Source organism: Pantherophis guttatus, chromosome 9 (genome assembly GCF_059756535.1).
Source record: "Pantherophis guttatus breed Tessera chromosome 9, ASM5975653v1, whole genome shotgun sequence".
Taxonomy (NCBI): Eukaryota; Metazoa; Chordata; class Lepidosauria; order Squamata; family Colubridae; genus Pantherophis; species Pantherophis guttatus.
This window is the reverse complement of record NC_142071.1, coordinates 5021702-5046198: the sequence shown is the minus strand read 5'-3', so window position 1 is coordinate 5046198 and position 24497 is coordinate 5021702. Positions and strand designations below refer to the sequence as shown.

General features: G+C 43.1%; 1 protein-coding gene across 2 annotated transcripts in view; it reads right to left on the bottom strand.

Annotated features, from left to right (window-relative positions):
* Positions 1-24497, bottom strand: part of BIN3 (bridging integrator 3) — a 135150-nt gene that overhangs the window by 84631 nt on the left and 26022 nt on the right. For both annotated transcript variants that reach the window (XM_087875875.1, XM_034422071.3), the window contains exon 2: positions 5695-5743. Coding sequence is in view for 1 of the 2 variants with exons in the window: in XM_034422071.3 (XP_034277962.1) it covers positions 5695-5743 (49 nt within the window). In the remaining variant the exon portion in view is untranslated. The remainder of the gene's footprint in view (positions 1-5694; positions 5744-24497) is intronic.

Below are 24497 nucleotides of genomic sequence, written 5' to 3'. Positions count from 1 at the left end.
TAGCTTGACCCCCTTCCTCTCTGTGGCAGCCCCTCAAATATTGGAACTCTGCTCTCATGTCTCCCCTGGTCCTTCTCTTCTCTAGACTAGCCGTGCCCAGTTCCTGCAACCGTTCATCGTATGTTTTAGCCTCAAGTCCCCTAATATTGTAACAGAGTAACCGAGTTGGAAGGGACCTTGGAGGTCATCTAGTCCAACCCTCCTCCACCTAAGCAGGAGACTCTACACGATTTCTGACAGATGGCAGTCCCATCTCTTCTTGAAAGCCTCCAGTGATGAAGCTCCCACAACTTCCGAAGGCAGCTTCTGTTCCATGGGTTGATGGTTCTCACTGTCAGAAAATGTGTTGATTAGGACCATTAAAGCCCACTATGCCATAAGTCCAGATGACTCGATGAACCATCTCGTCATGCTAAGACAAGCCCACCCTACTTGATTAGGGGACCGGAGGCTAAAGCATTTAACTATGTACGATATTCCAGCTTCTCTTTTCTTTACGGTAGGTGGGACAAGGCAGTTGCAAACCGAGCCTTTCCCATGTGCTTCTTCCCGTTTTAAATCATGGACAAGTGGGGTCTTTAAGAGGAGAACAAAGAATTTTTTTTTAAAAGGATGGTACAGATACATAGCTCAGAACTGAAAGTGACATCAGGCAATCTTCCTGTCCTAAAATAAAACACTCTTCATAAATGTGGTAGCAACTGGTGGTCAGGAAAGTACCTATATATGGGAACAGGATGAGGAACCTGTCAGACCTAAATTGTTCCACCTACTGGGAATCTAAGTCTTCTAGCATCATCTTTTACATCGCCACGATGTAAAAAAAGATGTGGAGACTCTAGAAAGAGTGCAGAGAAGAGCAACCAGGATGATTAGGGGACTGGAGGCTAAAACATATGAAGAACGGTTGCAGGAACTGGGTATGTCTAGTTTAATGAAAAGAAGGACTAGGGGAGACATGATAGCAGTCTTCCAATATCTCAGGGACGTCCCCAAAGAAAAAACGGATAGCGGGGAATGGAAGGAGCTGTCTTCCTTCAGCTATCCTGTCAGAGCTGAAGAAGCTTCTTGGATGAGAAGCGAAATGTCTTCAAAAGAACAAAAACAAGGAAGTCCAGTGGCCTCCTGAAAAAAAGCACCTTCGGGAGAACCATGACCTCGATGACTGAGAATCTCTACAAATTTTAGCTATACAATTTGGGATAAACACCTTTCAAATGGTGCGGGAGTAGGAATGGATTTCCAGAGGGAAGAAAATTGCAGACTACAGCAGGGGTGAAATGCTCCTGGTTCGGACCGGATCGGTCGATCCGGTAGCGATGGCGGCGGGTGGTTCGGAGAACCGGTAGCAAAAATCCCTGCCCCCCCCTCCCATTCGCCCGGTCGCCCGCTTGCCGCTTCTTTGACTTTGACCCTATGACTATCATTAAGTGTTGTACCTTATGATTCTTGACGAGAGCATATGCACCAAAGACAAATTCCTTGTGTGTCCAATCACACTTGGCCAATAAAAATTCTATTCTGTTCTGTTCTGTTCTGTTCTGTTCTGTTCTATTCTGTATTTCTGTTTATTGTTTCCTAGTATGATTTGATTGCTTATTTGTACCCTATGACTATCATTACGTGTTGTACCTTATGATTTTTGATGAACGTATCTTTTCTTTTATGTATGCTGAGAGCATGTGCACCAAAGACAAATTCCTTGTGTGTCCAATCACACTTGGTCAATAAAAATTCTAGGGTTCTATGGTTTTAAAAAATGCTTTTAAAAGGTTAAAAAAAAAAAAGGCTCTGACGATCCCAGCTGAGCTGCCTATTCGTTGGGTTTGTTTTTTTAAAAACTTTTAAAAGCATTTTTTTAACAACCTATTTGGCTGAATAGGTGGTAAAAAAATGTTTTTAAAAGGTAAAAAAAAAATTCGCGCGCCACAGCTGATCACACACCCACCCCCGGCGAGCTGTTCTACTTACCCTACGTCTCCTTTTGGCGTGCACTGCACGCACGCGCACCTCGCATTTGGTGCGTGGTGCACACTGTGAATGCGCCAGCGAACCGGTAGTAAATCGGTTCAGATTTCACCACTGGATTACAGGAACTATTTGCACCACTCAGGTGACCCCCTGAGGACACGGATAAACTTCCAAGTGCTTCAAGGACCCTCTAAAAGGATGCAAATGACCAGCTGTCTGCAAGGAGTATCAATCCTTCCATACCCCACTATCCTGTCAGAGCTGAAGAAGCTTCTTGGATGAGAAGCGAAACGTCTTCAAAAGAAAAAACAACAACAACAGAAAGTAGCCTCCTGAGAAAAAGCACCTTTGGGATAAGATATAAAACCTTAGGAGGCAACAACTGCTTTCTCCTGTTATGAAACCCCAAGGCCACTTACCTGTCCACAAAATGTCATTAGAGTGGAGCACCCCAAAGCTTTCATGCTATTCTCACCCTGCCCAATTTCCAGAAGCCACGTAAGCTAAACTTGCTCTCCAAGGCATCGTGATTAAGAATTAATTTGGTGCTCCTAAGTAGAAAAGAGTATCTCGCTAGATACTCAGTTATTATACCCACTTTATGAGCTAAATTCAGAAACACTCAAGAGTGCAGGCAGAACATGCCAGCTTAATTCTGGGTTGGACAAGGGGAACCTTTTTTTTTTTTAATTTGATTTATATGCCGCCCTTCTCTGGAGACTCAGGGCAGCTTACAATGCGTTAAGCAATAGCCTTCATTCTTTTGTATATTTATACAAAGTCAGCTTATTGCCCCCACAAACTGGGTCCTCAATTTACCTACCTTAGAAAGGATGGAAGGCTGAGTCAACCTTGAGCCTTGGCGAGATTCGAACCTGCAGTAATTGCAGGCAGCTGGTCTTAATAACAGGGTGCTTTAGACCACTGTACTAACAAGGCTCTTTTCAGAAGAACTGGGGGAGGTGGGGTGTCCTACAACTTCATACCACTTCAGTGGCAGGCCAGAAGGCCCGAAGAAATAACATTCCTTTCTCAGGGAGTCAAGGACATCTTGCCTTGCACCTGGAGGGTTGGAACTGGGAGGTATTGCTGTGGTCCGCCGACAGCCTGCGAAGTTGGCAGCAGAGTCGGAAAATGAGGAGGTTGGGGAGGAACATGGGCCAGTCCTGGAGTCTGTGGAAGGCTCGGACATGGGCTCTGCGTCGGAGGCAGAGAGAGGGCCAGGGCCATCTGGGAGTTATGTGCTGCCTCCAGAGTCGGACATCAGTGAGTCAGAGGAACAGGGGGAGCCTGTTCCCAGTGCGCACATGCGCAGAGCTGCCAGAAAGGAAGAACAGTTAAAACAAAAGGGACAACTCAGGAGTAGGGCTTGGAGATGATTGGCCCCTTCCATAAGACATAAAGGAGGAGCAAAGGCACGTGAGCCTTTGCAGGAAGCAACTTTGTTCGTTCTGGTCGGTTTAAATTCTGAAGCTCCGTTTTGACTCTGTGCTCCGTGTGGCCTTGCAAAGCTAATGGCCAATTAGGTCTTTGGCAGGGTGTCAAGGGAGATAAAGGTGGGTGCTTATCAGCCTTATCCCAAAGGACTGTGGCAAACTTCTGTCGGACTCTTTACAAACTATTTGTGACTCATTACGGGCTGTGAATGAACAGAATTCACAGCCGTTGAGATAAAAAGAGGGTTTTGGGGACTAATCGTGTGCTTTTCACTGTCTCAAGAAGCCTAGGTGAGAACATTCGGACAGTGGGTTTGATTGGGCCATGTGATGGACATGTGGGCAGGGCCTTGAACTTTCCTTTGGGTGGGGACAACCTGGAAGCTTTCAGATTCAGGTTTTCCCAGATGTGCCAATATGACATCTCTAATCAAATGGAACTTTGAGGAACTTCAAGCCTCGGAGTCTTCTTTCGTTGGGGGTGTTACTTGGAACCCTGACATTCAGCCTCAGCCAGCATGACTAATGTAGCTGAGCAATATTTGGAAAGCTGCAGCTTTCCCATGCCTCCTCTACAGACAGATTTCCTTGCTGCACAAACACCACACGAAGCTCCATATTTGCAATCAGCTGGGGGGGGGGTGTGGGGAGCAGGGGAATACCCCATGCCCTCTCCCAGTGCTTCAAGGTAAGACGATTAAGAACAGGATAACAGAGTTGGAAGGGACCTTGGAGGTCTTCTAGTCCAACCCCCCCGCTTAGGCAGGAAACCCTACACCACTTCAGACAAATGGTTATCCAACCTCTTCTTAAAAACTTCCAGTGTTGGAGCATTCACAACTTCTGGAGGCAAGTTGTTCCACTTATTAATTGTTCTACCTGTCAGGAAATTTCTCCTTAGTTCTAGGTTGCTTCTCTCCTTGATTAGTTTCCATCTGTTGCTTCTTGTCCTGCCCTCAGGTGCTTTGCAGAATAGCTTGACTCCCTCTTCTTTGGGGCAGCCCCTGAGATATTGGAACACTGCTATCATGTCTCCCCTAGTCCTTCTTTTCATTAAACGAGACATACCCAATTCCAGCAACCGTTCTTCATATGTTTTAGCCTCCAGTCCCCTTAGCCTCCAGTCTCCTAATTTATTAGGAGCCTGGTGGTGCAGTGGACTAAACTACTGTTAAAGTAGTATTTAGCTGCCAGCTGCCTGCAATTACCGCGAGTTCAAATCTCACCAGGCTCAAGGTTGACTTAGCCTTCCATCCTTCCGAGGTAGATAAAATGAGGACCCGGTTTGTGGGGGCAATAAGCTGACTTTGTATAAAAAAAGAACACCGCTTGGGTGCGGGCGGCAAAAGCCCTACTAAGCAGGTATATACAAAAGTATGAAGGCTATTGCTTAAAATGCATTGTAAGCCACCCTGAGTCTCCGGAGAAGGGCGGCATATAAATCAAACTAATAAATAAATAAATAATAAATCATCTTGGTTGCTCTTCTCTGCACTCTTTCTAGAGTCTCCACATCTTTTTTACATCGTGGCGACCAAAACTGGATGCAGGATTCCAAGTGTGGCCTCACCAAGGCCTTATAAAGTGAGTATTAACACTTCACGTGATCTTGATTCTATCCCCGTTTATGCTTTTAGGCTGCCTCCAGAATACGAAATGGCATTGGGTGTTATGTGCGTGTCTTAAAATGCCTTTTAAAGCAACATGCTCTGCCATCCAAATTAATTCACACCCGGGCACTAAGCATTTTTCAAGCTTCCTCTAATAAGCCTGCCTTTGGAAACAGTTATATGCAGTAATACGAAGCAGGCCTCCTTCTCCATCTGCTCAGAAGAAGAAGGAAAAAAAAAAAGAGGAACAAACAAGCCAGGCCTGAAAGAAGGAAGGAAGGAAGCCTGCTCAACCATCTCCTAGGAAAACCATGCCAGAGTGACAAAAGCCCCTCCTTTACACACACACACACACACACACACACACACACACGCAGGGGAGGAGTGGGGTGCTAAGAAAGGAGCAGGGACACAGATCCAGAAGGTACCAAAATAAGCCTGAGACTCCCCCTCAGTCAAGGGAGCCATGGTCAAAGACAGAAGCAATTTCAGCTCACTCATGTTTTTTTCCCACCCACACGCCTATAAACATATTAAAAAACGTGGTTGGTTAATGTGTGCTTGGCTTGAGTCATCAGCCATATGATCAAAGACAAGATTTTTTTTTTCCCTAAAAAAAAAAAAAAAGGAGAGGAGAGGAGGGGGGGGGGAGAGAGAAAAAAAACTGGTTTACTCACTGTCTTGGGCACAATCTGTTTCTTAGGCTGCCCGATCTTGAACGGAATCCTGGAGTGGAAAAAAAGAGGAGAGAAAGCAGCAGAGATAAGATCCTGGGCAAACAAGCCAGCATGTCATGTTTAAAATTGCTTAACATATTGTAAGCCGCCCTGAGTCTTCGGAGAAGGGCGGCATATAAATCAAATTTAAAAATAAATAAATAAAAAAAAAATAAACCTTTTCAAGAAGGGATATTGGGGATTTAAAAAATAATAATAATTTGGGAGCCGAGCATCGCACAGGAGCTCCCGTCTTTGCTTGGCGAACACAGATCCTCTCTCTCTCTACGCACCCACCCCCCCAAAAACACCCAACCAGGGGTGAAATCCAGCAGGTTCTGGAGAACCGGTAGCGGAAATTTTGAGCGGTTCGGAGAACCGGCAAATACCACCTCTTGACTGGCCCCAGAGTGGGGTGGGAATGGAGATTTTGCAATATCTTACCACCTGGAGTGGGGTGGGAATGGGGATTTTGCAGTATCCTTTCCCCCTGGAGTGGGGTGGGAATGGAGATTTTGCAGTATCCTTCCCCCTGGAGTGGGGAGGGAATGGGGATTTTGCAGGATCCTTCCCCCCTGGAGTGGGGAAGGAATGGAGATTTTGCAGGATCCTTTCCCCCTGGAGTGGGGTGGGAATGGGGATTTTGCAGTATCCTTTCCCCCTGGAGTGGGGAGGGAATGGAGATTTTGCAGGATCCTTTCCCCCTGGAGTGGGATGGGAATGGGGATTTTGCAGTATCCTTTCCCCCTGGAGTGGGGTGGGAATGGGGATTTTGCAGTATCCTTCCCCCCTGGAGTGGGATGGGAATGGAGATTTTGCAGTATCCTTCCCCCCTGGAGTGAGGTGGGAATGGGGATTTTGCAGTATCCTTCCCCCTGGAGTGGGGTGCGAATGGAGATTTCTATGCTAATTCTATGCCAAGGTCTTAGCAGATACACTAAGTTGACTCAATTTATTATTTACTGTTTATAAATATATATATATATATATTATATGTATATGAAATCTTATTCTGTTCACTGCCCTGAGTCCTTCGGGAGAAGGGCGGTATAGAAATTCAATAAATAATAGTAATAAATAATAATAATAATAATAATAATAATAATAATAATAATAATAATAATAATTCTATTCTATTCTATTCTATTCTATTCTATTCTATTCTATTCTATTCCATTCCATTCATTGTTCTATTTTATTCTATTCTTGTTCTATTCTATTCTAATTTCTATTCTATTCTATTCTAATTTCTATTCTATTCTATTTCTATTTCTATTTCTATTTTATTCTATTTCTATGCCTGCAATGCTGCATTCTAACCTCTGCGCCACCACACGGCTGCCTTATTACCCAAAGTAGGTAACAACATCAGGGCTGGCAAGGAATGGGGTTTGCTCTAGCACTGATGATGTTAGCTAGTTTGGGTAATGAAACAAGCAAGAAATCAACCAAGTTCAGAGGGCACCAAGGAGCCCTCAGTTTCTCTTCTGTCATCCTCACTGGAGGAGGAGGATGAAAGCGTGATGAAGGAATAGTGGATTAACTCCTCACCTTTTCTAAAACCAAGTTAAGAGGGAGAGAGCACCAAAGACCCTTCATTGCAACAAATATTCTCCTTTATCAGTAGAACACCGTTCTATAGGTAGTCCTTGACTTACAACAGTTCGTTTAATGAACATTCGAAGTTACAACGGCACTGAAAAAAAATTGACAAGACGGGTTTTTTTCATATTTATGATCGTTGCAGCATTCCCCCATGGTCAGGTGATTTACATTCGAATGCTTGACAACTGGGTTCATATTTAGTGTCCCGGGGTCACGGGGACCATTTTTTGTGACCTTCTAATAAGCAAAGTCAGTGAGGGAGCCTTAACAGCCCTGTGACTAACTTAACAACTGCGGGGATTCGCTTAACAAAAGTGGCAAATGAAGGTCATAAAATGAGGCAAAACTCACTTAAGAAATTTAACAGATTATCAGAGTTGGAAGGGACCTTGTAGGTCATCTACTCCAACCCCCCATCCAAGCAGGAGACCCTACACCATTTCTGACAGAGGGCAGTCCAGTCTCTTCTTGAAAGCTTCCAGGGATGAAGCTCCCACAACTTCTGAAGGCAACTTCTGTTCCATGGGTTGATTGCTCTCACAGTCAGAAAATTCCTCCTTATTTCCAGGTTGAATCTTTCTTGGATCAGTTTCCATCCATTGTTCCTTGTCTGGCCTTCTGGCGCTTTGGAAAATAGCTTGACCCCCTTTCTCCTCTCTGTAGGAGCCCCTCAAGTATTGGAACGCTGCTATCCTGTCTCCCCTGGTCCTTCTCTTCACTAGACTAGCCATGCCCAGTTCCTGCAACCGTTCATCGTATGTTTTAGTCTCTGGGACTTTGATCATGTTAGATAGATTCAGATTATCAGAGTTGGAAGGGACCTTGTCGGTCATCTAGTCCAGTGTTTCCCAAACTTGACCCTTTGAAGATGTATGGACTTCAACTCCCAGAATTCCTCAACCAGGCATACTGGTTGGGGAATTCTGGGAATTGAAGTCCATGCATCTTAAAATAGCCAAGTTTGGGAAACACTGATCTAGTCCAACCCCCTGCCCAAGCAGAAGACCTTACACCATTTCTGACAGATGGCAGTCCAGTCTCTTCTTGAAAGCTTCCAGGGATGAAGCTCCCACAACTTCTGAAGGCAACTTCTGTTCCATGGGTTGATTGCTCTCACAGTCAGAAAATTCCTCCTTATTTCCAGGTTGAATCTTTCTTGGATCAGTTTCCATCCATTGTTCCTTGTCTGGCCTTCTGGCGCTTTGGAAAATAGCTTGACCCCCTTTCTCCTCTCTGTAGGAGCCCCTCAAGTATTGGAACGCTGCTATCCTGTCTCCCCTGGTCCTTCTCTTCACTAGACTAGCCATGCCCAGTTCCTGCAACCGTTCATCGTATGTTTTAGTCTCTGGGACTTTGATCATGTTAGATAGATTCAGATTATCAGAGTTGGAAGGGACCTTGTCGGTCATCTAGTCCAGTGTTTCCCAAACTTGACCCTTTGAAGATGTATGGACTTCAACTCCCAGAATTCCTCAACCAGGCATACTGGTTGGGGAATTCTGGGAATTGAAGTCCATGCATCTTAAAATAGCCAAGTTTGGGAAACACTGATCTAGTCCAACCCCCTGCCCAAGCAGAAGACCTTACACCATTTCTGACAGATGGCAGTCCAGTCTCTTCTTGAAAGCCTCCAGGGATGAAGCTCCCAGAACTTCTGAAGGCAACTTCTGTTCCATGCGTTGATGGTTCTCACCATCAACCATCCTTATTCCTCCTTATTTCCAGGTTGAATCTCTCCTTCTTCAGTTTCCATCCATGATTCCTTGTCTGGCCTTCGGGTGCTTTGGAAAATAGGTGGACCCCTTATCTTAGAATCTTAGTTCTTACTTAGCAATTGGGCTCGATTGCAGTCGCAAATCGAGGACTACCTGTACTTAACACCAGCTCTGAAAGGGAAAACCAGAATTGTCCTGGGCAAGCAAGCAGGTGCCCAAATTTGACATGATGCGTTTGACGTTTGATCCGTCTGCTCATGAAGCCACCTGCCATGGACACTTTGGGCGCATTTCGCAAATACTACACCCCACAGGAAACAGTGACCACTATATATATAATCTGACCAATGAGGCTGAAGAGAGAGAAGGGTCACAAATGAAGGTTTGAGTCATTTTTTTCCTGCTTTGCCAAGTCTCCACCATTGTTTTCTAACCAAGTATATAATTTTGCCACCAATAATAAACCTGGGCTGAAAATCAGACCCTTCCGAACCGAGCCTGAAGCTCTCAAACAGCCTTAGTCACAAACGTATAAATTTAATTTTTTGCTGCGTTTCCTGTTTATTGTTCTGCAAGAAAGCTGATGTAATTTTAGTCCATTTAACTCTTTCTAGGGTTGTTGGCTTTCCTCCCCCCCCCACCCGACAGCAATGAATTCCATGGCTTCCATTAACGACGAGTGTTTGGCATATAATGACATCGTCAACACAATTTGGGGGGTTTTAGACGCGAGAAATACTAAGGGGTTTTTTTTTTTTTATCCTTTCCAGTTTTCTTTTACACGGGCCATGAAATTAAGGTAGTTCCACAGTTATTCTTACAGGGAATTAATTAAACCTTACAAGAGCAGTTTGTTTTCTGACATTCTTCCCCCATGAAATGACTATGGTAAGTATGTGTTACAGAATGTGAGACAGCTTTTTTTTTTTAAAAAAAATTATGTTTCCAAGTCTTCGTGTTTTAGGCAAATCTGCTTGCCGATGTGATAAATGAATTCTGTAGAATAATAAGCCATAGAAATATCCTGCGGTATGAGAAAATAGCTAAATCTAGAAAAGATCTATGGCAAAAGGAAGAGGGGAGGCAGGGGTGAAATGCTCCCGGTTCGGACCGGATCGCCCGATCCGGTAGCGATGGAGGCAGGTGGTTCGGAGAACCGGTAGCAAAAATCCCTGCCCCCCCCCTCCTATGCCCAGCTGAGCCACACAATCATCAGAGGCTTTTTTTTAACTTTTAAAAGCATTTTTTCTACAACCTCTTCGGCCGAAAAAATGCTTTTAAAAGTAAAAAAAAAAAAAAAAAAAGCCACTGAAGATCAGGCAACTCAGCTGGAATCGTCAAAGGCTTTTAAAAGAAAAAAAACCCTTTTTTTTCTTTTAAATGCCTCTGACGATCCAAGCTGAGTTGCCTGATCGTCGGAGGCATTTAAAAGAAAAAAAGTCTCTGCCGATCAAGCAACTCAGCTGGGATCGTCAGAGCCTTTTGAAAGCATTTTTATCACCTCTTCGCTGAAGAAGAGGGAGGGAGAAAAAACAGCTAATTTCCCCAGTCTGAAATCTTCAGACATGTTGGAATTATCACTCCCAAAATTCCCCAAACTCCCAAAATTCTGTCTGAGAGAGAATTCCAGGAAACTTAACCCCAAGACATTTGGAAGACACCAAGTTACAGGACAGAGATCCACGATATTAAAAGATAATTAAAGAGAATGCAAGAATTTTTTTTTTTTAAAAAAAATACTTCTGGTTGTATCTTCCAAGTACGGTATGTTTCGGCAAGGAAGCGATTATGTCTTCTGACTGATTGGGGTGAAAGATAGAGCAAAATAAAACGTCTGAGAAGGTTGGAGGTATTATACGGGCCCTTGACAGGTCAAAAAAGCCCTGAAGATTAAGATAAAGAGGATTAAAGGTATTTCGTAATGGAAAGTGCCCAACGTTGAAAGAAAGAGCTTTAATATATGCAATAATTTGGAGCCAGGCTCACTGCTGAAATACTTTGAAGTGTGGGAAAGTAGTAAGAAACTAGCAGGTTAGACTGCACATCAACAAATGCCTCTGATCTTAGTTTATAGCCAGAGGAGAGTCATGATGTAACTTTTAGAGAGAGAAAGAGAGAGAGAGAGGTTAAAATATAACTGTACTTATTATAACTGCTGTGAAGAAGATCGTAAGCTATTTCTTTATACTTTTCAATTGTTCTTTTTCATTTTTAATTTATTTATTGTTTATTTATTGGTTCGATTTATATGCCGCCCTTCTCCGGAGACTCAGGGCGGCTTACAATGCGTTAAGCAATAGCCTGCATACTTTTGTATATACCTGCTTAGTAGGGCTTTCGGTCCCCCCTAAGCGGTGCTCTTTTTTATACAAAGTCAGCTTATTGCCCCCACAATCCGGGTCCTCATTTTACCTACCTCGAAAGGATGGAAGGCTGAGTCAACCTTGAGCCTGGTGGGATTTGAACTCACAGTAATTGCAGGCAGCTGGTGCTACTTAATAGCACTTTAGCCCGCTGCGCCACCAAGGCTCTAAATCTTTTCTCATTTAGTTTCTATTGGCATTTATTATTGCTCTTAAAACGCACGCGCACCTCTGATCTTGCACTACTATTCTAGTATGAAATCCAGTGTTTGGTTTTTTTTAAATTTGATTTATATGCCGCCCTTCTCCGGAGACTCAGGGCGGCTTACAATGCGCTAAGCAATAGCCTTCATCCTTTTTGTATATTTTGTTTTCATCCTTATGCTTTAGTGATCCAATGGTGTCTGCCTTTTTCTGGTTGGAGATATATTTATACACATAGACATACGTGGTTTGGTGGCCTAGAGGTGGAGCTCTCGCCTCACAATCAGGAGGCTGTGAGTTCAATCCTAGGTAGAGGCAGCTATTTCTCTCTCTGGGCACAATGAGAATATATCTGCTGGAAAAAGTACTCCGCACTGGCGACAGGAAAGGCATCAGGCCAGTAAAGACTCAGCTCCATTCAATTGCCCAGACTCAACCCCGCAAGGGATTATGGGGTCGTTAAAAGAAGAAGAAGATGATGCTATATGTGTGTGTATGCTTAATTTATAATTGATTGAGAAAAAGAAAAGACATCAATATGGCCTCTGCCCAATAACTGAGGTCAGAGGCCCAGTTTTGGCATCTCATCATCCACGTGTGAATATTCTTTTATGCAAGAAAAGAAAACTTACATTTGTTGCTTTCGGTTTGAAATATACCTGGCACACAGAATAGAGAAAGCTACGGATTCAATTATTAATAATAATAATTTTTAAAAAACCACAAATAAGAGTTTCTGATCTTGGCTTATTCACGTTAACCGTAGATGATATCAAGCCAAGTGTCAGCGTTGCAATGCTTTCTACTTGCATGCTACTTGCATGCTTTCTGATAAAACTTGCATGCTTTCTGATAAAAAAATAAAATTGTACCATTCATACAAAACCAAATGTTTTAAAAAAAAAAACATAGGCAGCAAAAAAAAAACACCTCCTCAACAGTTATGCTAATTAAAATTTAGATGAAAAGTAATAAAAGAGCCTGCCACCTACATTATAATTGCAAACTATTTGATGAATGCAACTTAATGGGCAGGTCAAAGTGTACCCATTCAAGTTACAGCAGTACTAGAATGAGAGAAGGGCTCTGAAGATCAGAGTGGGAAACTAAAAAAAAAGAAAGTTATCTGGAAAAAGACCATGAGAAACCGCTTCTTTTGTGTTGCCAACACAATACTGAGCCCTTGCGTTGAATCTGATTTGGGGTGTCCTTATCTTGGCGTGGATCTGTCATTTATAATATATGACATTCAAGATGGACTCGGAGTTGTGATCAAACATCTAACATTAAAGTAAGATTAGGCATTTAATCAGCCTTTGAACTCTGGTGCTGGAGAAGACTCCTGCGAGTCCCTTGGACTGCAAGGCAATCCAACTGGTCAGTCCTAGAGGAGATCAACCCTGACTGCTCCTCAGAAGGCCAGATCCTGAAGATGAAACTCAAATACTTCGGCCACCTGATGAGAAGGAAGGACTCCCTGGAGAAGAGCCTCATGCTGGGAACGATGGAGGGCAAAAGAAGAAGGGGACGGCAGAGAACGAGGTGGCTGGATGGAGTCACTGAAGCAGTTGGCGTGAGCTTAAATGGACTCCAGAGAATGACAGAGGACAGGAAGCCCTGGAGGAACGTTGTCCATGGGGTCTTGATGGGTCGGACACGACTTCGCAACTAACAACAACAAAATGCAAACCAGTTTTCATGCTGGAAAATTGTACCAGATTGGTCCCATCACACATAACAATGTTCTCTTAAATAAGTAAATCAGGTGATGTGTGAATATACATGTCTGGATTGACTTAAGAGCCGAATGCTGGGAACGATTGAGGGCAAAAGACGAAGGGGACAGCAGAGAAGGAGGTGGCTGGATGGAGTCCCTGAAGCAGTCGGCGTGCGCTTCAATGGACTCCAGAGGATGGTAGAGGACAGGAAGGCCTGGAGGAACGTTGTCCATGGGGTCGCGATGGGTCAGACAGGACTTCACAACTAACAACAACAATAGATAGATAGATAGATAGATAGATAGATAGATAGATAGATAGATAGATAGATAGATAGACAGACAGACAGACAGACAGACAGACAGACAGACAGACAGACAGACAGACAGTGCAAGGCCATCAAACTAGTCAGTCCTAGAGGAGATCAACCCTGACTGCTCTTTAGAAGGCCAGATCCTGAAGATGAAACTCAAATACTTTGGCCACCTGATGAGAAGGAAGGACTCCCTGGAGAAGAGCCTAATGCTGGGAACGATGGAGGGCAGAAGAAGAAGGGGACGGCAGAGAAGGAGGTGGCTGGATGGAGTCACTGAAGCAGTTGGCGTGAGTTTAAATGGACTCCAGAGGATGGTAGAGGACAGGAAGGCCTGGAGGAACGTTGTCCATGGGGTTGCGATGAGTTGGACACGACCTCACAACTAACAACAACAACAAAAGGCATGTAATCAAATATGGGAACTTTTGGAACAGGCAGCCCACGGAACACATGCATATTCATGCCGAATGAATGGAAATAACTGTAGCAAAAAGCTGTGATTTAATTGGTCATTCTCTGGCGGGATGCAGTCATTTGACCTAGACCTTAGCACTTCATACCGATCAAGACCAAGCGTACAGCTTCGCAAAAGCCCGTTGCTGAGCAATTTTTTGCAAGCTTAGATGAAATCGAAGATTACGCTAGTATTTCAGAACGTCAGTAATTCTAGAGTAGCCTGACTGGGTTTATATAGCATTGCTCCTATTTTAGCCTGAGACGGCAAGAATTTCTTCAACGATTAACCAAGGGATAATGAAACCCATCCATCCTCTATCACCCAGCACATTCTCTTTATGACACCCAATACCGTATATGAATGGAAAGGTGAATTAAGAGTGCAAGAAAGTATATATATATATATATATATATATATATATATATATATATATATATATATATGTGTGTGTGTGTGTGTGTGTGTGTGTGTGTGTGTGTGTGTGTGTGTGTGTGTAGGATACAAAGTTACAAAGTTCTCTTCTTCAAAACGGATATTTTAGAGAGGATTTTTTTAAAAAAATTAAAAAGCCAAGAACTTGGAACAAAACGAAGTGAAAATAAAAGGGCGATCTATGAAACTACGAAGAATGTTCTGGAGGATTCTTTCAACGGCACCTTCTCCATCTGCAGGAAGATTGCAGCAGAGCGTTTAACAGAATAATTAAATCAACGCTATTTTCAAGGAAAACGTTGGAGCCACTTTCTAAAGCCAAGGCATTGGCGCCCCAGTGAAAAGTTTCAGCAAAAGACATTTAACAGATTTTTTTTTTTTAAAAAAAAAAGCCCCAATGTCAATAAATTTCCAAAGACTCAAGAATCTGCTCTTGTGCTATCATTGGAAGATCCTACATCAAACTTTAGCACATGTCTTAAGACCAGAATTCCAACCATTCTCAGATAATTCTTTATTCTTTATTTATTTATTGGTTCGATTTATATGCCGCCCTTCTCCGGAGACTCAGGGCGGCTTACAATGCGTTAAGCAATAGCCTTCATACTTTTGTATATACCTGCTTAGTAGGGCTTTCGGCCCCCCCTAAGCGGTGTTCTTTTTTTATACAAAATCAGCTTATTGCCCCCACAATTTGGGTCCTCATTTTACCTACCTCGAAAGGATGGAAGGCTGAGTCAACCTTGAGCCTGGTGAGATTCGAACTCGCAGTAATTGCAGGCAGCTGGCAGCTAAGTGCTACTTTAACAGCACTTAGTCCACTGCGCCACCAGGCTCATATAAATTGAGTGTTGTATAGTCTCAACATGTCTGGAAAGCACCTGGCTGGAGAAAGGTGCCGTATTTTATGATCAATGGTGGCACTGAAACTAGATCCATGCAACTCTGGGTTAGAAACCAGTAGACCGTACTGGGTTTCTAATCCAGAGTTGCATGGATCAGAATTGAAGCCTTAAGTGCCATGCATAAAGGATGCTGTTGATCTAATTAAGCAGTAACTGGACCTACCCATTCTTGTCAATTGGCTACAGGCTACAACACTGCATGGAATCGATCCCATTAAATGGCTTGTGTGATATGTTGTCGCTGGGGTGGGATGGAGGGGTTATTTTATGATGTTATTTTATTAATTTATTGATTCTCTTTTTTATTAGTGTTATTGTTTATACACACACACACACACATATAGGTAAAGGTTCCCCTCGCACATATGTGCTAGTCGTTCCTGACTCTAGGGGGCGGTGCTCATCTCTGTTTCAAAGCTGAAGAGCCAGTGCTGTCCGAAGACGTCTCTGTGGTCATGTGGCCGGCATGACTCAATGCCAAAGGCGCACAGAATGCTGTTACCTTCCCACCAAAGGCGGTCCCTATTTTTTCTATTTGCATTTTTTACCTGCTTTCGAACTGCTAGGTTGGCAGAAGCTGGGACAAGTCATGGGAGCTCGCCCTGTTACGTGGCAGTAGGGATTTGAACCGCCGAACTGCCAACCTTTCGATCAACAAGCTCAGAGTCTTAGCTACTGAGCCACCGTGTCCATAGATAGATAGATAGATAGATAGATAGATAGATAGATAGATAGATAGATAGATAGATAGATACATACATACAGAGAGAGAGAGAGAGAGAGAGAGAGAGAGAGAGAGAGAGAGAGAGAGATAGATAGATATAGATATTCTTGTAAGCCGCCTTGAGTCGCCATGTGGGAATGGGCAGCAATATAAATTTCTAAATAAATAAATAAACAAACTTGCAGGTTCAATGACATGACTTGACATCAGTTAGTTAGACTTAAACTTAGAGTAACTTTATTGTCACTTGGAACGTACACTCATCGGCCTACATTAAAATGAAAATTTCGTGGCATACAGCTCTCAGAGAGTTGACAAAATAGGCTGGCAAACAGGCAAAAGTAAAGGAAGGCAGGCAGAGGCTTTGCTATCACCAAGTAGACTTCCTAGAAAGAAAACAAATATCACTGAATAAAACATTATCAATGTTTTATTCGTCTGATCTAAAAGAAGAGCTTTTCGGAGGCTGTGATCCCTAATCTGCCTCAAGAGGGCGCTGAGGGCTGAGCACAGATCGTTCTGGAGACCTCGTGGGACTCCCAGATAACGCTTTTTCACAACAGTCCGTTCGTAAGCAGGCATCGGAATTGGAAGCGCGAACACAATCTTGGAGAGAGAGAAAAAATTTGCAAACCTGGCATACGAAAACTTTTCGTTTGTATTTATCAGGAATCAGGGTGGATAAAAATCAATGATTTTTTTGATTTAAATCGGATTTTTTTGATTTTAAACGGATTTTTTTTATTTAAATCGAATTTATTTTAATAAAAAACTTTTGGGGTAAAAATCTATCGTAAGATAGTTTTCTATTTAAGATACATAAATAATTTAGTTTATTCAGCATGAAATGGAGCTTAAGTTATGTAGCAGGAGGCTGTATATTCTGCAACACTGGGACTATCGGGGAGTCAACAGCGGGTCAAAGGAGTAGCAGAGATGACAGTTGCTCTTTAAAAATTATGATTTAAATCGAGTGGATTTCAATCAAGCCTTTTTACTAGTGATTTAAATCATGAGTTAAATCGTGATTTAAATCAACTCGATTTAAATCAAATCCACCCCGTCAGGAATGCATCCCGCATTTATCTGAGAATTAATACATTCTTATTGTTTTTAAATTCATCTTTATTTGAGAATTCAAGGAAGCGTGCAATAAATAATAGGCTTGCGCTTCTCAATTCTGAGCATAACCACAACTTGGGTTGGGCTGGGAGAAGGACTGGCCCAAAGTCACTCAGCCGGCTTTCATGCCTCAGGAAGGACTAGAACTCACAAGGTCCTGGTTTCTAAGTCCAGCACCTTAACCAACCGGTTTTCATTTTTAATATGGGGCAGTGCAGTTACAGTAAAAAAAAATGACAATCAAAGTTATCTTATCTTTCAGAAGGCCAGAACTACATACAGTTAAATTCAGGATAGAAAACGATTGAAATTACGTTCACAGAGTTTGGTTTTAATCTTAAAAGTGGTTCTATTCTATTCTATTCTATTCTATTCTATTCTATTCTATTCTATTCTATTCTATTCTATTCTATTCTATTCTATTCTATTCTATTCTATTCTATTTCTATTCTACATTCTCTCCACCTCTCCTTTTCTTGCCTCTCCTCTCCTCCCCCCCTCTCTTTCCTTCTCTCCCTCTCCTCTCTTCCCTTCTCTCTTCTCTTCTCTCTTCTCTCTTCTCTCTTCTCTCTTTTCTCTTCTCTTCTCTTCTCTTCTCTTCTCTTCTCTTCTCTTCTCTCTCCTCTCCTCTCCTCTCCTATTCTAATCCATTCCACTATTCTATTCTATTCTATTCTATTCTATTCTATTCTATTCTATTCTATTCTATTCTATTCTATTCTTCTATCCCATCCCATCCCATCCCATCCCATTAAAAAAAAAATCAATTGTATTGATATGTTCAGTAATAGTGCCATCAAGATTGCTGGCTTTAAAAAAAAAAAGTCTATGAAGAAAGCAAGTGCAGGGACAGGATTAAAACTGGGAAGAAAATAAACAAGGCTGATATTGAAAACACTTGTATCTAACCTTGGAAGCAGTCCTAAATTACACACAGCCATAGTTTAATTCAGCATAAAGTAGCTACCGCACTCCCAATTGTTATTGTTGCTGTTATTAGATTGATAAAACACCTAACCATTTCTGAATGTTTTGAAAACAAAGACAACCTTGTTGCTGCCTGCTAAGTTCACAAAGAGGGTATTGTACTTTTTGGAGTATAAGATGCACTTTTTTCCACCCCTAAAGAGGGTGGAAATGTTGGTGCGTCTTATATACCGAATACAGCCATTTTTGGCCTCCCGAAACCCCGCCCCATGCGTCCCGTTTTCACCAAAAAAGGGGCATGCAAAGGGTTTGGGAGGCCTGCAGAGTGCTCCTGGGGCCTGGGGAGGACAAAAACGGGATGCGTGGTGGGGGGTGGGAGGCCAAAAACAGGCTCGTTTTTCGCCAAAAACAGGGCATGCAAAGGGTTTGGGAGGCCTGCAGAGTACTCCTGGGGCCTGGGGAGGGCGAAAACTTTTTTTTTTTCTTGTTTACCGCTTGGTGCGTCTGATTCCTCTAGTGCATCTTATAGTCCGAAAAATACGGTATTTTGTTTTAAGAAATGATGGGAAAAGGGAAAAGAAGAGCAAGCATTTGACGCGTTGCTCCTATTCAGTCCAAGTTTCCAAATGTCTGAGAACAACTCTAGTTCAAAGGGTGGATTTTGTTAGGTGTCCAACTCGAGCTGTGCAAAACACTGAAAAGGGGTGCTTGAGAGTGAGCAAGCTAACACACAGGACCAATTGTCCTCGGAGTGTGCAAGCAGCCGTGTCCTTCAGAAGCCTGCTGGAGATGCCCTGAAACCCACCCAGAACTGAATGCATAGATATGCCAGGGACCCTTCCAAGCCCACCCAGGACTGCAGGTGAAGCTGCTATGTTCCCATGCATACCGATAGCCAAGAACAGCCTTTGAAAGCAGCTATAGCAGCCTTCCAAAGGAAGCGGCTCCTTTAAAGGGTTGGGAAAAGTGCTTCACTCGGGCAAATGCATTTTGCAAAGTATGGCCTGCCTAGATAGATAGATAGATAGATAGATAGATAGATAGATAGATAGATAGATAGATAGATAGATAGAGATGATAGATAGAGATAGATAGAGATGATAGATGATAGATAGATATAGAGATGATAGATCAATTAGATATAGATGATAGATATAGAGATGATAGATCAATTAGATATAGATATAGATCGATTAGATAGACAATCTATCTATAATCTATCTATAATCTGCAGTCTATCTGCCTGCCTGCCTGTCTGCCTGCCTGCCTATCCATCCATCCATCCATCCATCCATCCATCCATCCATCCATCCATCCATCCATCTATCCATCCACCATCTATCTATTCCAGTGGTGGAATTCAATTTTTTTTTACTACCAGTTCTGTGGGCGTGGCTTGGTGGGCATGGCAGGGGAAGGGTACTGCAAAATCCCCATTCCTGGGGGAAGGATATTGCAAAATCTCCATTCCCATCCCACTCTGGGGCCAGCCAGTGGTGGTATTTGCCGGTTCTCTGAACTACTCAAAATTTCCGCTGCCGGTTCTCCAGAAACCTGTCAGAACCTGCTGAATAGCACCCCTGATATATTCCCATTTACAGGTGGTCCCCGACTTATGACAGTTCACTTAGTGACCATGACATTGAAAAAAGCGACTTATGACCGTTTTTCTCACACTTATGACCGCTGCACCATCCCCGGGGTCATGGGGTCACATAATCCCCTTATCAGCAAAGTCAACGAGGAAGCCCGATTCCCTTAACAACGGTGTTGTTAACTTAACAGTCGCAGAAACTTAACTTAACCACGGTGGCAAGAAAGATCTTAAAATGGGGCGGATCCACTTAACGAATGTTTCACTAAGCAGCCGAAATATTGGGCTTGTTTATGGTCGTACATGTGGGGGGGCCTTACCTGTACTGTACACGTAGTGGGGGGGGGATGACAACGAAGAGAAATCGTTTTAGGAAAGAGGAAACTAGACGTCCCATGGGCTCTAAGGATTTAATCTATTTCTTTGATTTTTACACCCTCTTTCTATGCTATGAATATTCAAGATGCCTAATGAAATTGAGAAACAAAAACTTGAAGCCTCTATTTTTTCAGAGCAGTTATACTCCTCAGTACCAGTTGCTAGGGAAGAATGAAAAAAAATAAATAATGCTACTGTTAATATGCTTTTTTTTCCTCAGGGTGGGGAAGATGTTGCTGGGGGCGGCATATAAATCGAACCAATAAATAAATAATAAATAAATAAACCCGGCTGGGGCCATCTTGGGAGGCTTCCGGGTTGCCACAAAGCAGACAAAAGGGCAGGAAGGGGGTGGGGGGTGGAAAATAGCTGGGGGGGGGGGGTTGTAGCCAAAACAAGAAGGTTTTCCTATGGGAACCAAGGACATTCCGACAGGTAGCTTGGCCAGGGGAGGAGTGAAGTAACCAAGCAACCGGCCAGCACCTTGATTGGATAGCGTGACCAGTGACTTGGGCGGAAAAGAAGAAACTTTTTTACTTTTTTAATTAGGTGAAAGCCGTGGGAACTTTCAGAGTCGGCTTTTACCAGTTGTGCCAATATGATGCACCCAATGAATTGTTCTTTGAGGAAATTGCCTGCCGCGGAGTTCTGCTTTCTATGGGTGCATTACTTGGAATGGTGACACATGCAAATGAAGCTACACGCACGTACGCTCACGGGCCACAGCCTGGTAATGGGCCACGGCCCAGAGGTCGGGGACCCCGTGTTACACTACACCAGACCTAGGCATTTTATTGCCCCCAAGCCACATCTGGACCTTTGGCTGTCCCATGTCCGACCTGTGCGAAGTTAATCAAAAATTAGAAATTAAATGTAAATAAAGTGGACGCCACTCATGCAACTGAACAGAATTAAGCTCGGCCTCTTGGTTTGGCTGCCCTCCATAACGGTCCCAGTTTCCTCTCGGGAAAACGAAATGCCCATGCCTGCCGTACACATGTTGTTGCCCTTACTCCAGCCTGACTAAGATACACGACAATGATATAGGCCGGTTCAAAGGGAGTTCTGGGCGATGAAAGGGAATTTTACGCAGCTCTTCTCCTTCCTCATTCCTGTCGGTCCGTTGGCTGGCCGGACAGAGCGAGAATTCCTTGAATTTGGCAGGTGAGGCCAGGAATACAAGGCTGGCGTGGGGGCATCCCTCACCACAGAGTTCAAAGCTAAAAGGATACACAAAGTTAAGCCTTCCTTCTCTTTTTATCAAGAGCTTTGCCATATAACAAAAAGCCAAAAAAGCTTTGGAAAATTATCTGAATTTTTGCATGTCACCCAGCCCCTCTTCCTCCTATCATAAATCTTGTTGGTGGGTGATACATGTCTGCAAAGTTCACTTGTTTCACGGGGGGGGGGTAGCAAAGTAAAGTCCAAACCCCCTCCCCACTTTTTTTTTTTTTGACTATTTTGGGGCAGCAAGTGGAAACCTGAAGATGGTGGAAATCAGATTCCCCACTCCTTCTGGGTTTCTCGCCGCTGTGCTTCGTGGTGTCCATGGAAACTGCATAAGCCATCCCATCCTACTCCTCGTCCTTATATAGCAACCAGAGAAAGCACCAGAGGAAATAATTATTGAAGTAGGCCACAAACTGCTAATTCTGACAGAAGTGCCAATCTAAATTCTCTTACCACCTAGGCTGTTTGGAGAAGGAAAGTCAGCTGAAAGGCCGCAATCAGGCAGCAATAATTTGCCAATGGACAAGTTGGCCGTAGAACAAGAGTTCCTGTTTAGGTATCCAATCACTGATGTTCTTCTTAGTCGTCCCTCAATTCTCTCCCCTCATCCCCAAAAAAGCCCATTACCTTTTTTTTTTTTTCCTGGCCAATGGACATGCTCAGTCCTAACCCTAATTCACTTCGAAGAAGTGAATTTCTATTTCTGAGGATTTTGCTAAAGGCTTCTGCAAACTTTTAAGTCCTTCCCTACCCCTCTCTTATAAAGAGATCCATACTAACAATGCAAGCTCATTATTGACATTAAAAAAAAACCATGTAAAAAATGTTAAGAGAGGTAATAAATGTTAAGAGACCCGCACTGCATATAGGACATTAATACAATTGGGCGAGTCCAGAGATATTTCACGAGAAGAGTCCTCCACTCCTCTGCTCGCAACAAAATACCTTATGCCACCAGTATTGAAATTTTGGGCTTAAGACAATTTAGAACTACACCGTCTTCGGTCTGACCTAAGAGTAGCTCATAAAATTATCTGCCACAATGTCCTACCTGTCAATGACCACTTCAGCTTCAACCGCAACAATACACGAGCACACCACAGATACAAACTGAAGGTAAACCGCTCCAAACTCGATTGCAGAAAATACGACTTCAGCACCAGAGTGGTCAGTGCCTGGAATGCACTACCTGACTCTGTGGTTTCTTCTCCAAACCCAGGGGTGAAATGCTCCCAGTTTGGACCGGATCGCCTGATCCGGTAGCGATCGTGGCAGGTAGTTCGGAGAACTGGTAGCAAAAATCCCTGTGCCCCCCCAGCATGCTCAGCTGAGTCACAAGATCATCAGAGGCTTTTTTTTTTTAACTTTTAAAAGCATTTTTTCTACAACCTCTTCCGACAAAAAAATGCTTTTAAAAGTTAAAAAAAAAAAAAGCCTCCGGTGATCGCGCAGCTCAGCTGGAATCCTCAGAGGCTTTTCAAACAGGGGTAAAATGCTCCCGGTTCGGACCGGATCGCTCGATCCAGTAGCATTGGCGGCGGGTGGTTCGGAGAACCGGTAGCAAAAATCCCTGCACCCCCCCCCCCCACTCCAGCATGCTCAACTGAGTCGCACAATCATCAGAGGCTTTTTTTTTACTTTTAAAAGCATTTTTTTCTACAACCTCTTCCGACGAAAAAATGCTTTTAAAAGTTAAAAAAAAAAGCCTCTGGTGATCGCGCAGCTCAGCTGGGATCCTCAGAGGCTTTTCAAAGCATTTTTTTCTGCAACCTCTTGGCCGAAGAGGTGGTTTAAAAAAAATGCTTTGAAAAATCTCTGACGATCCCAGCTGAGTTGCCTGATCGGCAGAGACTTTTCAAAGCATTAGAAAAAAATGCTTTGAAAAGTAAAAAAAAAAAAAAAAGTCGGCCACGCCTACCCAGTCACTTTAAAACCCCCCCACTCCACCAAGCTACACCCACAGAACCGGTAGTAACACATTTTACATTTCACCCCTGCCCAAACCCACAAAACTTTAACCTTAAGACTGTCTACTGTTGACCTCACCCCATTCCTAAGAGGTCTGTAAGGGGTATGCCTACCGTCCTTGTCCTACTGTCCCCTTTTATTCGTATCCATCTCACATACTCACAATCATGTTTATACTTATATCTGTTATCCAATACATGCTTGACAAAATAAATAAATAAATAAAAAAGAGAGATAAAGTAGAAATCTTTCCAAAATCTCTTCCACCAGCCTCCAGGAAAAAAAAAATGCTGATGATCTATCATCCGATAAAGAGATTTATTTATCGTGACATTTGACAGCTCATGGAAGCAGACTTACTTGCTCACTGCCGCCAGTTTAGGCAATTTTCTATGTTTTACTATATTTTAACTTTGCATTGTTTTATGTGTTTGCATTTTTAATGGGGTAAAATATGCTGGATGCCATCTGGAGAGGGGAAAAAAAAATATCTGTCAGATGGTATAGAAATATCTTAATAAAAGAAGATATCTGACACGCTGTATGTAAAAAAAAAAGGGGGGGGGACAGGATTTTAGATATGAAAGTTGGAGGGGGGGGAGAGGGGAAGAGATGGGGTTCCAAGCAAAGGAGATTCCTAAACCAGCCATTGTGGGATAATCTGTTATTTAACTTGTTATTTCAGGTTAATCCATTGTGTTAATTGTTATACCAGCTTGTTGGGGTCAGGGCGGCTCCTCTTCTTTTATGGGCTATTCAAACATTATTTGAATAAGCAGCCAATTATTGCAAATTGGTCATTAAAGGGAGGTGGGGGAAAAGGAGGCCTTAATGATATTGTATTCAACCCTCAAAAGAAAATTACTCATTCTGGACATGTGGGCAAGCAGAAATCTGCAGGGCTGTTTTAGCTGACTTTTCTACAAAAATAACCCTGTTCAAAAACCGGGTAGTAGGGGAGGAACTTTTAACCGTCTCTGTTTGGAAACAAAGAAAGTGAAATGATGACCCACATTTTTTTCCCCCCACCCATTACGAACGACGGTGGGTGACTTTATTTCACTTTTCCGTAGGGGAAAGAAGAGAGGCTGCCTAGCTTCAACTTG